This window comes from Argopecten irradians, chromosome 9 (genome assembly GCF_041381155.1).
Source record: "Argopecten irradians isolate NY chromosome 9, Ai_NY, whole genome shotgun sequence".
Lineage (NCBI taxonomy): Eukaryota > Metazoa > Mollusca > Bivalvia > Pectinida > Pectinidae > Argopecten > Argopecten irradians.
The window spans coordinates 32,473,429-32,490,519 of NC_091142.1; the positions used below are offsets into that span (position 1 = coordinate 32,473,429).

General features: G+C 34.8%; 1 protein-coding gene across 1 annotated transcript; it reads right to left on the reverse strand.

Annotated features, from left to right (window-relative positions):
- Positions 1-747: 747 nt before the first annotated feature.
- Positions 748-17,091, reverse strand: LOC138332094 (AP-1 complex subunit beta-1-like). Its single transcript, XM_069280045.1, is given in 23 exon segments — positions 748-1,627; positions 1,768-1,855; positions 2,627-2,781; positions 2,909-3,080; positions 3,374-3,503; positions 5,827-5,972; positions 6,311-6,403; positions 6,632-6,884; positions 7,132-7,250; positions 7,252-7,392; positions 8,151-8,249; positions 8,717-8,819; positions 9,159-9,247; positions 9,632-9,797; positions 10,337-10,477; positions 10,834-10,988; positions 12,562-12,697; positions 13,248-13,372; positions 13,699-13,944; positions 15,196-15,331; positions 15,734-15,839; positions 16,057-16,130; positions 16,981-17,091. Coding segments are annotated over 21 exon segments (2,823 nt in total). The 5' UTR covers positions 16,094-16,130; positions 16,981-17,091; the 3' UTR covers positions 748-1,627; positions 1,768-1,780.

Sequence of the window (17,091 nt, forward strand, 5' to 3'; positions counted from 1 at the left end):
TAAAGCAATAAACCAAATTTGATTGAAATCGGACGACAAAAACTGAATTTTTCGCACGGAAAGCCGACTTGTGTTGCAGGCGACACAAAAAACGATAAAAAATAATTCAATTAGGGTATTATAATATTTAGAATCTAAAATGAAAATAACATTGTTCACAACATTTTGTCTCCGCCATTAGGCTGGTATTTAGGTAATCTAGAAACATGTATTATGTACATGTATATATATGTTTATGGGTGATCGTATAAAGCGCTGATATACTGTTGGCGCTGCATCTAAATCAGAAGATTCCAGAAGGTTATTATTTCTATCATGAACATACAAAGTAATTTCGCACTCAATTCCATGGAGGCCTAAATTGTGCAATATTTTGCATTCTTGTAATAACTAGTTTCATTTTCGTTATTGTTTTTCTGCTTATTGAAAGACTTATCTTATCTATTATGACATACATTTTATCTCCTTATTACAATATTTCACCCATTTTGTACAAAAGACAGAACGAAACACCAGCAAGTTGTTCATCCTTAAACGACCCTAGCCATTCATAGGACTTCATACTAATGAAACCAAACCAAACTGTCTAAGAGATCGAGTAAGAAAGGACAGCCTAGCTACGTGTTATAGTGCAATCTCACTGAAGCACACTGGAAGAGACCAAGAATACACCTGTATGTCACAATCTCACTCAATCACAGGTATGTAGGCTTGAATCTTACAAATAAATCAGACAGATACATCATGTAATGTATTATAATTTATTTACTTCACATAAATATCTGGTAACAACAAAGACCACATAACGGAGTGAAAAGTGACACATGGTAGGTAAACAATTAACCTATCCATACAGAAACATTACAGAACAACATTTAATATCAAAGCAACATTCATGATCAAGGACTTCATATTATAACTAATGACAGAAAACAGACTTTTTAAGGTAGTTACATTCTGTCTTTGCTTATTACAGAGTTATCTCCTTTGTGGATAGGCTTCTTATTTTTTGAGCTAAACTTGTGTCGTTTCTCTGAAAAGTATGACGCAAACATAATGTCACAATCAATACCTGCCCGCAAGGGCAGTTAACTCTGTAATATGCTAACAGAATACACAAAATTGAAACTAAAGGGATGTAAACTTTAATAAGAAGGAATCAAATCTAAAACAGTCCATGATGAAAGATTCCTGTCCTCAGAACTCCAGCTCGTCTCTGATGGTTCTTTTACTCCTTTGTGTCCCTGTCTCCGTTTATATTGTTCAATTTTTATCTGATACATTCCTTTGATTTCCAATTTAAATATTGATTGATCTTCATTCATATAACAGTTTTAGATATATGACTGATATTAAACAGACAATACGGCTTTGTTTTATAGATATATGTTTAAACAAATACTTGTGATGCAATTACACATAGGCTCTGTCATTTATCATTAGTCAGCCATTCACAACAAACATGGAGCTTGGTTTCACTATGTCCCGCATAAGTAATCAAATGATACCACTAAGTAACTAGTAACATATTGTAGTCCATATTTAATCCATGCTGTATTGCAATCCTCATTTCCAGGGATGGACGATGCTTCATTTCACACCCTGATCCTCTGGTTTCTAGAATTCTCTGAAAGGAAAAGGAGAAAATATTTAATAAATTAAGAATTTCATGCCATTCATTTCATTTGGCAGTAATTGTAAAATAAATACTTTTTTACAATAATTTTAAAAGCACATTACGTTATTGTTTGAACACCTGTGACGTACCTGTATATACAGTCTAGTTGTGGAGGATAGTATCATAGGCCTGCTGTACGCCTGGGTAAACATCGGTAGCCCTCGCCTTCAGGGACAGCTGTATAACAGGAAATAAGCAATACAGTATTTATCATTCATTTCTCATGAAATCACAAGTCAGTAAAACAAAACGATTTTGATTCAGGTGTAATTACCGGTATACTACTAACAAGTCAGGAATGGTCTCGCCAAATGAGGGTATCATATTATTCTGCAAGAAATTCCCCAACAATGTGCAGTATGTATCAGTTAGGTAAAAACCTGTCATCTCAATGTGAGGCCCTAATTATGCCACACCACATATATGTAGCTAGTTCTTATAAAAGCGCTACTTATTTAAAGATGCTCCACCGCCAACAGAGCATAAATGATATTCACCATTTGAACAATCGGTGTTGAATCGTGTATGTCTAGTTAACACAAAAAATAAAATATAAAATAATTCATTTTGCCTTTGGTTCATGTGTAATCAGTACTTCATTCCATATAGGATATAGTGCCACAGAAATTTTTCGGGATGCAATAAATCAATTTTTCATATTTTTAACTTTAATTAAAATTAGAAGCTCAAACTCTTCAAAGGTGGTTATGGTGTAAAGTAAGTAACTTTTGTAACTGAAGAAAAATACTAAATCGTCTGTTTTTGATAGTGAAAAAATACCATTAATCAGCAGTAGAGCATCTTTAATGACAGATTGGAAAATTCAATTTTAATTTATATATAAGTTCTTATGTAATGTCTTGATAGAAAGATTTGATGAATTTCAACCATGAAACTGGGTAAATGACAAAATATCCAACAAACATGGCCGCCGCTAACAGTACGTACCATGAAATTCTGGTTACTTGGCTGGATCTTGAGCTCGGCCAGGACCCAGATTCCGTTGGTGAGTTTGAGAGACTGGTACAACATGTCCTGTCCCTCCACGTTACGTTTAGCGATGGTAAAGATGTTACTATTCCTTAACTTCTGTTGTACTGTATCTAAACAATGCAAAATAGTAGAAAACAGTTCAATGAAATGGATCCTTTATATTTCAAATTTTTTTTTTTAATGTCTTTTAAATAACCGAGTGAAAGTTACATTTATAAACAATTAAGTAAATTATACCTGCGTTATGTTGTACATTAGATATGGTGCTCTGGACCTCGTTAGTGGCAGGTATATCCTTCCAGGTAGCCAGGAATACTCTTTTGTCCATCTCGCCATCCTCCACAAATAACACATGCATTGGGATACTACAGCTGAAGTAGAACACATCAATATTGTTCTTCACGGCCACCTGTAAAACACATGGAATTTATATCTTATTTACTCTCAGGATACTCGATATACATCTTAAATATACTGGCACTTTACAAAACCTCACTCAGCGGTCTTTTGAGCTAGCACACACTCACTTTTGTGTATTTTGTTGAGTCAATCGGATGTGAAGTGTGCCGGGCTTGTTTCCAATCAAGTTATTAGTTGCGAGGGCCCAGATTCACAAACATTCCTTAAATTTAATTTTTCCATTCAATGACAAGGTTCCCTTCATGTTTAACTAATTAATATCTTTTGTTTTAGTAACCATACCTGTAGATTGGTGAGTGGGTCCATCTTCTGTACAGGCCCCATGTGGTTCAGCTCCAGAGAGGCTGACGCACTCTGGTTTGGTGGCAGGGGACTTTGGACTTGGAGAGGTGCTGCAGCTGTCAAACCAAAACTGTAAAACAACAAACACGTTTGTTAGTTTCAGTTCTTGAAAAAATACAATTCAAACTTCTAATACATGTATACCATTAGTTATTCTCATTATTGATGCAAATTTATTATTAATTAACTATACAAGATCTGATTACTGATACAAATTTACTATTAATTGACTATTATATACATATCTTATACAAGATCTGATTACTGATATAAATTTGTTAATTAACTGATTATTGTATAAATGTCTTCTACAAGATCTGATTATTGATATAAATTTATTATTAATTGACTATTATATAAATATCTTATACAAGATCTGATTACTGATATAAATTTATTATTAATTGACTATTATATAAATATCTTATACAAGATCTGATTACTGATATAAATTTATTATTAATTGACTATTATATAAATATCTTATACAAGATCTGATTACTGATATAAATTTATTATTAATTGACTATTATATAAATATCTTATACAAGATCTGATTACTGATATAAATTTATTATTAATTGACTATTATATAAATATCTTATACAAGATCTGATTACTGATATAAATTTATTATCAATTGACTATTATATAAATATCTTATACAAGATCTGATTACTGATATAAATTTATTATTAATTGACTATTATATAAATATCTTATACAAGATCTGATTATTGATATAAATTTATTATTAATTGACTATTATATAAATATCTTATACAAGATCTGATTATTGATATAAATTTATTATTAATTGACTATTATATAAATGTCTTCTACAAGATCTGATTATTGATATAAATTTATTATTAATTGACTATTATATAAATATCTTATACAAGATCTGATTACTGATATAAATTTATTAATTAATTGATTATCATATAAATATCTTATACGAGATGAGAAAGAAATACAAGAGAAGGTCATAACACCATTAGATCCATTTGTTTCTTTTAAAGGGAGATAATATTACGTTATTGAAGCCATTTTCATACAAACACACTTAATATATTTAGATAACAAATACGTAGTTTTAATTTCATATGATAGATAGACAGGATGATTTCCTGTCCGATCAACTTGCCATATTAATGATATATTCACAACATTTGTGAGCACAGTATAAGACATAGCTTTATACTGTATAAAATATTCTATTTTTGCACAGATGATTTTTTCAAAAATATAATCTCTGAAATACTGTCATAGTGGTGTATCTTTCTTACTATAACTCTATATAGTAAAAATTTGATGTGAGAAGACATCAAGCTATATGTACAATATATTTGGTATCACTGACCTGTTCTTATTAAATTGAACAGCGAATCCTGACATTGGCTGCATGGCCCTGTTTGTAAAGGTGAACTCCATATATACAGTGTTCTGTTTCCGTGAGAAGGTACCGTTAATTTCTAAACCTTTGCCCTTTGATGCTTGTAACCAAACCTGGCAAAAATATAGCACTTCATCCTTAAATTGGTGTTACAATGTTACAAATATAACACAAAATATAGCACTTCATCCTTAAATTGGTGTTACAACATTACAAATAGACCACATTAACTTCATTTGTGTTATATTTTCATCTACAGATTTAGATACAAAATGTATTGCACTATCTTCACAATTAAATAAATCAAAACAAAGATTAATCTAGTTATATTGAAATTCTCTGGAAAATAAACTTTTTGTAATAAACTGCAGGAAAATACTATGAAGCATATGGGAGGTACAATATTTCATTTCAAATTAAAACATTATTCCAATAGATTTGTTTTAACTTCAGTGGATTCCACTTTATCTTACGTAAAATCAGGTTGTATATTTTCTGTGTACTTACCTCTGTTGGTGGGGACATACGATTGGTTTTGTGGCATACCAAATATATCACCCAGTCCTCCAAGGGCATCGCCTCCTGTGGCAGGGCCGCCCAGCTAAACAAAATGGGAAATAGTATTACTAATATATAAATACATTTAATTCTCATAAAAGATAATTTCTCCCAATGTAAGGCCTTTATTTCAATAGAGCTTTTTAAGCAGTCTCTAAGACACGGCACTTGCCCATGTAATTTTTTTTGCATGTCATTAAATTCATTTGAGCACTGTGCATCATGTATGGACAATGATTTAGTATTCCGGACATGCTGGGTGTGTAATATACATACCAGAGAGTCGAGCCCCTCGCCCAGCAGGTCCATAGCCCCTGATGTCTGTACAGGGGTCTGAGAGGCTGGATTGGAGTACATTTGTTGCTGCTGCATTATAGTAAAACTTTGATGTGAGAAGACATCAAGCTATATGTACAGTATATATGGTATCACTGACCTGTTCTTATTAAATTGAACAGCGAATCCTGACATTGGCTGCATGGCCCTGTTTGTAAAGGTGAACTCCATATATACAGTGTTCTGTTTCCGTGAGAAGGTACCGTTAATTTCTAAACCTTTGCCCTTTGATGCTTGTAACCAAACCTGGCAAAATATAGCACTTCATCCTTAAATTGGTGTTACAATGTTACAAATAGACCACATTAACTTCATTTGTGTTATATTTTCATTTACAGATTTAGATACAAAATGTAATGCACTATCTTCACATTAAATAAATCAAAACAAAGATTAATCTAGTTATATTGAAATTCTCTGGAAAATAAACTTTTTGTAATAAACTGCAGGAAATACTATGAAGCATATGGAGAGGTACAATATTTCATTTCAAATTAAACATTATTCCAATAGATTTGTTTTAACTTCAGTGGATTCCACTTTATCTTACGTAAAACCAAGTTGTATATTCTCTGTGTACTTACCTCTGTTGGTGGGACATACGACTGGTTTTGTGGCATACCAAATATATCACCCAGTCCTCCAAGGGCATCGCCTCCTGTGGCAGGGCCGCCCAGCTAAACAAAATGGGAAATAAGTATTACTAATATATAAAACATTTAATTCTCATAAAAGATCATTTCTCCCAATGTAAGGCCTTTATTTAATAGAGCTTTTTAAAGCAGTCTCTAAGACACGGAAGCAGCCCATGTAATTTTTGCATGTCATTAAATTCATTTGAGCACTGTGCATCATGTATGGACAATGATTTAGTATTCCGGATGCTGGGCTTGTAATATACATACCAGAGAGTCGAGCCCCTCGCCCAGCAGGTCCATAGCCCCTGATGTCTGTACAGGGGTCTGAGAGGCTGGATTGGAGTACATTTGTTGCTGCTGCATGGATGGTCCCCCGAGATCCATGTCCAGCAGGTCTCCGATGAGGGAGTCCACGCCCGGAATGACTGTAGCCTGGGGTGGAGGCTGGGAGGATGGCATGTCTCCTCCAGGGGAGGCAGTGTCTGGTGCACCCATCTCCTCTGTGTCGCCAAGGTTACCACTGAAACAAAGAGAATTATCCTAGTAAGAATCAATTTCCAAGGTTTGGTTATTCACTGAATAGCTGCATTGCATTAATGAAAGCTTCACAACTTCAAAGAAATGACTGTAGTCTTTACTGTAGTTTTGATCAGATAATGAACAAAAACACATGCATCATTTAAGAAAAAATGATTAATAATAATAAATCCAGCATAAAAAAGCTATTAGAATACCACTAAAATCTAAATTTAACAGGAACCACTTACGACTGTGACCTTGGTGGAAGTGCCCTCTTGAAGGACGTTTTGGAGCCCTCCACGAAGGAGTTGGGGGGCTTGTGATAGACTGAGGCCAGACTAGAGATGTGACAGATGAGCTCGTCTAGAAAGAGTTGGCTCGATCAGGTCAGTCTCCTCGGAGATAAGAGGTTTCTCGGCCAGAACGACATCCTTGGCAGCAGCTGGGTCAGTAGAGAGGAGACGCCAGTAGATGTAACCACGGTCACGCAGGTCAGGGTTATCACTGTCCTATAACAGGCAAAATATTACAATTTGTAGACTTTAACTTTCATTTAGGTGATACAGTATATGTAAATAAACATCACAACTCGTAGACTTTTAACTTTCATTTAGGTGACACAGTATATGTAAATAAACATCACAAAGAATAATATTATGATGATAGTAAACATCACAATGTGGCTTTATAAACTTCAATCACATTTTTGATATGTGAGAATCAAGCGGTGAATTACAGATGGGCGACAGGTTGGCCAACTTGTAGACCAATCATAAACTCGGTTTATTCAACTTAAAGCCAAAGGGGGAAACACCCTTCATCTGTATTGCAGTCTTCATCAAAATCACGCTTCGGTATATTGTTTTCACGTTTTAAAATATGCCAATTGTACAAACATAGGGTAGGGGAACATACATATGACATGAAAACACATTATATAACTTTAAATAAACATCACAGACTTCGTAGAGCCTTTATTCACTGTATTCATATAAAGACAAATATGATACAGTCCTTGTAAATAAACATCACAACTTCGTTAAGATATCTTCAGTTTTTCACTATTTAAAAACAATATCAATAGATGATTGCAGGTCGGACATTTCACAAGCATCGGTCGACTATTTAGCTTACTACTTAGGGAGATTAAGTCCATTGTGATCATAGAAAGCATGATTACTTAAGTATTTAGTAGAATATTTTTCTGTTATATACAGTACATTGTACCTATGTTGTGTAGGACTTTACATGTTACAAGTGTACCTACCTGTGTGGCCAGACTAAGGACTTGTTGTACAAGTTCCTGGGTGTCAGTGGGACGTTTCAGGAACAGCTTCACGATGGCAGTCAGCAGTTGGAGTTGTACCTGATGAATTTTCAAACAAAATTATGTTTCCTGGTATTTGTGAATTAGACATACCACAAAACATTTACCTAATAGACAAGGTTAGCCAACACCTCACTACATCATCAAATACTTGTAAATCAGATCTTTTATCACATGACGGATCTGTTCTACTACGCTGTCTATAAATTATAGGTGTAATAGCATTTTTGTAACATCATAAGGACTTCATGATGTGGATTCCATCATCCTTTAGACATGCGACATAGAAAATGTTTTCATTTGATCCTATATAGACATGAGTTTATACACTACCACTCAGTCTATATACATTTTCTCAAATAGTTATGATGATTGTGTATCTTGTTTATGTTTTCTTGCATTAAAGTAGTGTAACATATTCTGCAGTGCTTTTAACCTTTCTGCAGTGCCAAGTATACTTTAATTTAAATTGATTTGAATTTGTGTACACATTGTTTATGTTGTACCTGTGTGTTCTCATCTTGGAATCCCTCGAGGAAACTTTCCAGTAACTCGTCGGCATTGTCAATTCTCTCAGCATACTCTCCAATGATCCAGATCATTGACGCCCTGAGACAATACATATTATAAATTTTACCCATTACATCAGTAATACACTTTTATAGATTAAATGGATTCAACTATTTGTAATGCAGCTGTAACATCAATATTTATTTGAAATTTTGTTGTTGTTTTTAGTTTCATTTTTTTTCTCTTCTCTTTCAAACATATTGATGAAGTCATAAGGTTAGGAAAGGGATAATTTTAATGGATTTTTGCTTTTAATCACATGTGAATTAAAAGGACAGAATCTAAAGCAATATTCTGTTTCCAAGTTTTGAAGAAAATTCAATTTAATATTAATCATTTCAATGATACTATAAAATAGAAATTAGTACATAAACTCACCTGGCTTCTGGTTCATCCAATGTGTCCAAATTTTCACACAGAGTGGCAATGATGCTCTCGTACTTGTTAGGGTATTTCCTGAAGATGTCCTGTTTAAACAATACATAAACACCCTCTAATTCATGGATTTTACTGTTTGTTTCATGTATGACATTACTACGAATGACTTGTAAACGCTTGTGCACATTATTGCTTAAATGTTGGGAGTGAAACTATGTGTGAAGGGAGGTAAAACTTTTTAGATAGCACTATCTAGATGAATACACTATAATAATTGCTCATTCAAAATAAAGGATCACCTTATAAATAAAATTTATTCAAAGTAAAAGAAAATGTTTGAATTAAAAAACAGCTATGAAAATAGATTTATTCAAACAGTGATATAATGTTTAGTTCAGCAAGAAATAGTGCATAGAAGCTGCAATTTCTAAGAATTTAATTATGTTTCAGGGAAATCCATTTTTCAAATTTACCTTGATCACCACAATGGCTTCCTGTACAACATAGTTGACCTTTGTCTGGATAAGGTCAAGGAGCGTGCTGACACATCTCTCGGCAGCCTGTTCAACTTTAATGGCACATCGTCCAATGGCACGTACAGATTTACGTACAAAGTCCACATCCACCTCAGTGGCGTACCTATCAAAGTGTTAACAACATCAGTTAGTAAAGCAGGGCTTTATCATTCTACAAGATTTATTTGTTTTATGATTTCGCTTAAAAGATTTTACAGCAAAATCACATATCATAGACATGTGCTTTAAACTGAAGAGTCAAATCTGATTTCTGAGAGTCAAAAACATACTCTCAAAGGTCTACTGGATGTCCAAAATACACAATAACATACTCTCAAGGGTCTACTGGATGCCCTGAATACACAAAAACATACTCTCAAGGGTCTACTGGATGCCCTGAATACACAATAACATATTAATGAAGCTTGTGAGTTAATTGTTACAGTTTGTATGTTGGTATAGTAACTAAGTTATCAAGCCTTCACAACATACTGAAATGATGAAGGATTCAATAAAACACTTCAAGGTTTGATCAAAATAAATTATCGTTGCTTAAAAAATTGAAATGTCACTTGTTTTTTTAGCAACATTTATCCAGCCTCTACATAAACTGAATGAACATACAGAGAAAATGAATGGACCCTATTAGTTTTCTGTACTTACTCCTTCAGTTCAGCCAGGACCTGGGCAATATTAGCCTGGGTAGCTAGACGGATCATGATGTCCAACTTCTCCAGTTTCACGTAGATAGGGTCATTGTACTTGACAAAGAAAACCTTCATCTCATTCTTCAGAATATCAGGTCTGAAATAATAAAGACAGGAGAAATTATACAAAATCTGATCTTAAACACAAAGGACAGAAAAAAAAAAATGTCTCTGGGTTCCTTTCGCAGAGCTAATGACTAATAGAGTCATTTAAAAATCAACAGAATGAAAGAGGGAAGTAGAAGGTACTACAATTAATGACTAATAGAAAGTCATTTAAAAATCAACAGAATGAAAGAGGGAAGTAGGAGAAGGTACTACAATTAATGACTAATAGAAAGTCATTTAACAATTTGAAGCTTCCCAAAACCCACATAGATAATAATTGAATAACCTACTTCAGCATAAAACATTAAATGTCTAAAACGCAATCTTGTATCTTTATTTGCCTACCTTTTTTGGACGATGAGATTGATGTTACGGAGGGCGACATATTGGATTTCTGGTTCTGCTGACAACAGAGTAACCAGTGGAGGGGCGAGTTTCTTCACCAACATTGATACATACTCTCCGTTTGGCTCCAACATCTCCATAAACTTCATCACAACCTGTTAAAATCAAACTGATATTGAACCAAGGGCTATAACTCATACAGAAACTGAACCAAGGGCCATAGCTCATACAGAAACTGAACCAAGGGCCATAAATCATACAGAAACTGAATCAAGGGCCATTAGCTCATACAGAAACTGAACCAAGGGCCATAACTCATACAGAAACTGAACCATCTCCATAAGAATACAAACTGAACCATTGGCCATAAGGCCAAACAAAATTAATTTCTTGTTTCTCAGGCACATTTTTCCAAAAAAGGATGAGGGAGGGAGGCTATTTTTTTTTTTTTTTTTCTACCTAAAAATGTGATGAGGGAGGGAATTTTTTTTTTTTCTCAGTCACATAATAATATACATGAATCATGTGATTTGAAATTGTGTCAATTGTTAAATGCATAAAATGAATAAAGAAATCTTAATTTTAAACTATTGTCTTTATTTTCTGGTATTAAACTTACAATTTAAATTGAAAAACAATTGAAATACAACTTTATGTTCAATGTTAACCAGATGTACATAAGCAAGTGATCAGGACTCCCTATGTTTTAAGATTTGGTCTTTTTGCTCCCCTTTCGTTCCTCCCACACATTTCTCTTTCTTTTAAGAGCTTGTTTGTCTCTGGTGTCACAGATTTTACATATTGGATATTGGCTACAAGGTCTGTGTCAGAGCCAAACAGCCTTCTGGACAAGTACCCTTCACTTGGTTCAGAAGGTCGCTGACAGACATTGCTGTAGCCAGATGTTGTATTGTATCATGCCTCCTGTCATCAACAGCTGTCTCCACTACATTTTCAATATATGTTTTAGCGTGATCAAAAAACACAGAGTATTTGGTTGGCTGACCTTCATTATGTTCTCGTAGGTCTAGAATCACATCCGGGTCCTGTAGCTCGAAGGCCTGCTTCACTTTCTCATCAATTATCTTTTCATTTGAAGTCTCCGGTGCACTATTGTCACCGGTAAGACATCATAACTTTGTCAAAAACGTCAGTTTTCCGTTTGCCGATAGCGGCCGACACATGATGATCCGCGAATTTTGGCGGAAATGACCAGTCGTCGGGACCAAGCGATCCATCGCACAGACCTTTGTAGAGTTCGCCAAACGAACAAGTATCACTATAATTCGAAATGATTGTCCAGGGTAAAAGAACACTCCCAGAAAAAAGATATTTGAAGCGAAATCATTATTGCTGCCGTGTACCATGTGCAATCACAAGCTTCTAAAGGATAAACAAACGTTTCAATGATCTGATTTGGGAGATTCTAAAACACGGATCGGTCAAGTTCCGGATAATGCGGGAACCAACGTCGGATTTTTTTTCCGGAATTTATTTTTCGGCGCGGACGTTTTTATTTTTTTGATTTCAATAAAAAGTGAGTGGTGCGGGGGGTTCATATTGGATGCGGGCGGGCCTGAGAAACAAGAAATTAATTTTGTTTGGCCTAACCTATCTTCATAGACTTTATTATTACCTTTCAAAAATAGATAAGTTAACTTGATACTGAAAGAAAGAAAATTAATGTTATTATACTACAGTATCCATGCATCTATATAACATCATTACCTTGACTGCAGATAGGACGACGGCTGCGTTGGCGTGGGCAAGACGAGGCGTCACTCTCTCGGAGATACTCTGGGCCTCTTTGTCATCTTTAGGGGTGTAATTGGAAATAGCGTCAAGGATGAACACCTGACCCCACCTGTAATTTACATGTGAAAATCATAATCCGAAGATATTTCTATATTTTCCATTATTATATAGATCAAGCATGTTATTCTGTTTGGAATCTAGTATTGTCTGCATAAATCTAATCTGTCAAAATGTTTTTTTTCTTTTTCTTCAAAATATGATCCAATTAATGACAAGAACAGTTTTATTGCATCGAAAAACATTTTTGAGACTGAACAGAGGTGAAATGATCATGGTCATATAAACTCAGAGCCGTGGAAAAACTTTGAAATCGGACAAGTGACTCTAAAATCAACTTTCCCTCAATATTTTCCAGATAATTATATCAGACTATGCATATATAATGCAGAGTTTTAGCTGTATTCAGTTGATTGTCACCTATATATTGAGCGATAAACAGTCTAGACAAACATTGTATAAATATAATTTAAGGTCCGGGTCATAATCAGTGTCAGTATTTTTTACTCATCCGATGGACAAGTGTGTTGTCAACATTCACTAGTCCGATGGCCAAATCCACTCGTCTGGGCGAGCTGACATTTCCCAGGCCTGACACTTACTCTGTACATTCGTTGAGGGCGGTCAGAAGCTTATTAATGGTGTTGCCATTCATTACAAGCACCTGCTGGGCTGTAGGTGAAGATTCCAGTATCTCGGTTATGGCTGCCACAGCATTAGCCACCACCTGGAAAACAAACCACAATTTAGTGAAAATATCAACAAAACCTGGAACACAAGTCAACAAAATTTCATCTGTATTGAAATATCTACATTTTGTTTAACATTTACATGTAAAATGGTACAACCTGGCATTCATTACACATGGTGATATGCCAATACCATCAGTGGTAACATTGGAGAAGATTTTGCAGTTTCACCGTTTGATTAACTTTGTCTTCACTCTACTTTTAGTTTATACTACTTACACATTCAGAAACTCAACATTAAACTTATTTTGTTTGAGTTAATAATCCCAAGGCGTTAAAGTCTTAGTTTTGAGATATGACATACCATTGGGTTCGAGTCAGACAACATGTCTTTAAGAAGGTCCAGGAATCCCTGGTCCTCGACCAACTGAGCGTTGATGTCGTGGAGTTTGGCCACGCATACAGCAGCTGTCTTCCTGACGTACGGGTCCTCGTCCTTCAGACAGTTCCTCAGGGGCTGACACAGGTAGTCGATGATCTTATCCACACGGATACAACCCATAGTCCTTACAGCTAGGGCACGGATCAGGGGGTTCGAGTCCTCACAATCCTGTTTATTACAATAGATAAAGTAAGGATCAAATGGTTTGAGTCCTCACAATCCTGTTTATTACAAGAAATAAAGTATGGATCAGGGGGTTCGAGTCCTCACAATCCTGTTTATTACAATAGATAAAGTAAGGATCAAATGGTTTGAGTCCTCACAATCCTGTTTATTACAAGAAATAAAGTATGGATCAGGGGGTTTGAGTCCTCACAATCCTGTTTATAACAATAGATAAAGTAACGATCAAAGGGTTTGAGTCCTCACAATCCTGTTTATTACAATAAATAAAGTAAGGATCAGGGGGTTTGAGTCCTCACAATCCCGTTTATTACAATAGATAAAGTAAGGATCAAAGGGTTCGAGTCCTCACAATCCTGTTTATTACAATTGATAAAGTAAAGATCAAAGGGTTAGAGTCCTCACAATCCTGTTTATTACAATAGATATTAAAAGTAAGGATCAAAGGGTTCGAGTCCTCACAATCCTGTTTATTACAATAGATAAAGTAAGGATCAAAGGGTTCGAGTCCTCACAATCCTGTTTATTACAATAGATAAAGTAAGGATCAAAGGGTTCGAGTCCTCACAATCCTGTTTATTACAAGAAATAAAGTAAGGATCAGGGGGTTCGAGTCCTCACAATCCTGTTTATTACAATAGATAAAGTAAGGATCAAATGGTTCGAGTCCTCACAATCCTGTTTATTACAATAAATAAAGTAAGGATCAGGGGTTCGAGTCCTCAAAATCCTGTTTATTACAATAGATACAATAGATAAAGTAAGGATCAAAGGGTTTGAGTCCTCACAATCCTGTTTATTACAAGAAATAAAGTATGGATCAGGGGGTTTGAGTCCTCACAATCCTGTTTATTACAATAGATAAAGTAAGGATCAGGGGGTTCGAGTCCTCACAATCCTGTTTATAACAATAGTGTCATGTGCTGATTGCTAGGTTGATTATTTGGTGCTATATCCTAGTAAAAGCTAGAATGTGTTGTGATTGCCAGAGTATCCTGAGAAAAAGATAGACCGGGAGCAACATGATGTGGTGGCACAAGGCAAGACGGACATTTAGTTACCCTCACATTTCAAGTTGTTGACATTATCAATAACCTACAGTCAATAGACATTGGGGTAATGATAAAGAGTGTTAAGTTTGAGAAGTATCTAAAGCAAAAACAAATGAAAAACTATTCCATTCCAATATCAATTCTGATAGATACAACAGACACCAGGCAAGTAGACTGATCTTACCCTCACAAATGTGTTGACTGCCATGATAGCCATATCTGGCTGACTCTTGGCATAGTTCATCAGATACAGGTACACCAATTTCTTCAGTTCAAGGTTATCGGTCTGTATACAGTTGACAACATCTGGGAATAGGGCACTACAAACACAAACATAATCAAAGGTTTAATTTTGTTTTCAGAAAAAATGGATTCAGTACATATCTAACATGACATACATGACCTTATTATCCAAGAACATCATACCTGAACAGCAACTCTAAATCCTTTAAAGTTAAATGGAAATATACCCTTTAGTATTGGTTCAGCATATTCCTTAGAGAAAAATCATTGCTCCTTATCAAGGATTCCATTATCTTTCAGGAAAGGTGATACAATTACAATTTCAGGGGGTACTTTTCAGTACTATCTGTATACTATGTAATGTAATTTAGTCCACATGAAGTGGTACCACAGCTAGGTTTAACCAGCAAAACATACCGGGTACTGTCTGATATTGAAACTCTGTCCATATAGACCTCACTATTTTACCCTATACTCACCTTACATCCTTGCCTACTGTCATACTGGCAATGACCTTCTTTACTGCTTCTTTCTTCTTGTCTTTCTTATCACTTTGAAGTTCTGCCTTCAGCTCAAATATCTCACCTGAATACATGCAACAAATTATAAAAAATTTCAATTTAAATGTGATTTATCAGGTCATAATTATACATCTCTCCATGGTCACTTTAGTTTAACTTTTACAACCTGTTGAAAGTCAGTTAATCTTATTGAAAAATGTTTTTGATCCATAAAATTAAAGGTAAATGAACATATTCAGACTAAATATTAATCATATGTAGGCAATGTTCACAATTCTTACCTTTTTTGGTGGTGGTGAAATATTTTGAATCGGTCATCTTGATTCCGGTTATCACTATCAGATTGATAAGATGTCTGAAATAAATCAAAACAATATTCATTAAGGTGTTTTGTAGCATCTTTACAAATGTCGCATAAAGTGTTCAGTAAATGCAGGGAAATTATGACACTCATGACATTCACTTTCAAAAAAGATCGTAATTATCGTAATTGTAGCAGGATCAACGGCTGAACTGGGTTGATCTTCGCTGACCAGTAAATTGTATATCAGTTGGTAGAGCACCCAGATAGTGTTAAGAAGTTGTAGGCTTGACTTTTTTTCAGCTGCTACATTTCCGAATCTCCTGCTATATAATTTTAGAATATTCCTAAAAAGAGAAAAACTAGATATCATTTCCTCTTACACTTGACGATACATTGAAATCACAAATTATTATCTGAAAAACATTATTAATTTATGGTGAATATGAAAACACTCAGGCGGTTTTCAATAATATGCATAACTGAATAATTATTGATACCCCTGTGTCACTAATACTGTAACTGCCAGTCGACAAAAGGGGGCGTGTCGTTCTGTCTGACACATCAATAAATATACCGATATGGATTCGTTAATGACTTTAACCTATGGCATTTAAAACATGAAAACTAAAACATAGAAATATTTCAATATGTTATCTATATGACAGGATGAAAGCCCCAGATTGACCGAAAATCCTATTCCTAATAGGCCTCTTAGTTGACGTTTCAGAAATACAACCGGAAGTAGCCGGCTGAATTATCAAAAGTCTTATTTATTTGCTAGAACGACCGTCAGAAAACAAATCATACTCTTTTTGCAAAACTGATACATTCGTTGATCGTTAGAACTGACATTCTTGTATGTTTATCGACCGATGTTGTGGATATTGAACCGATTACTTACCTTCTCAGTCGCTTTTCTGTTGTTGGCTTCCGTATACAATCCTGTGACCTTCACCTTTACCGGAAGTAGAAGGCTGCTATAGACCTACTCAGAGACGTGAATAATCGGAAC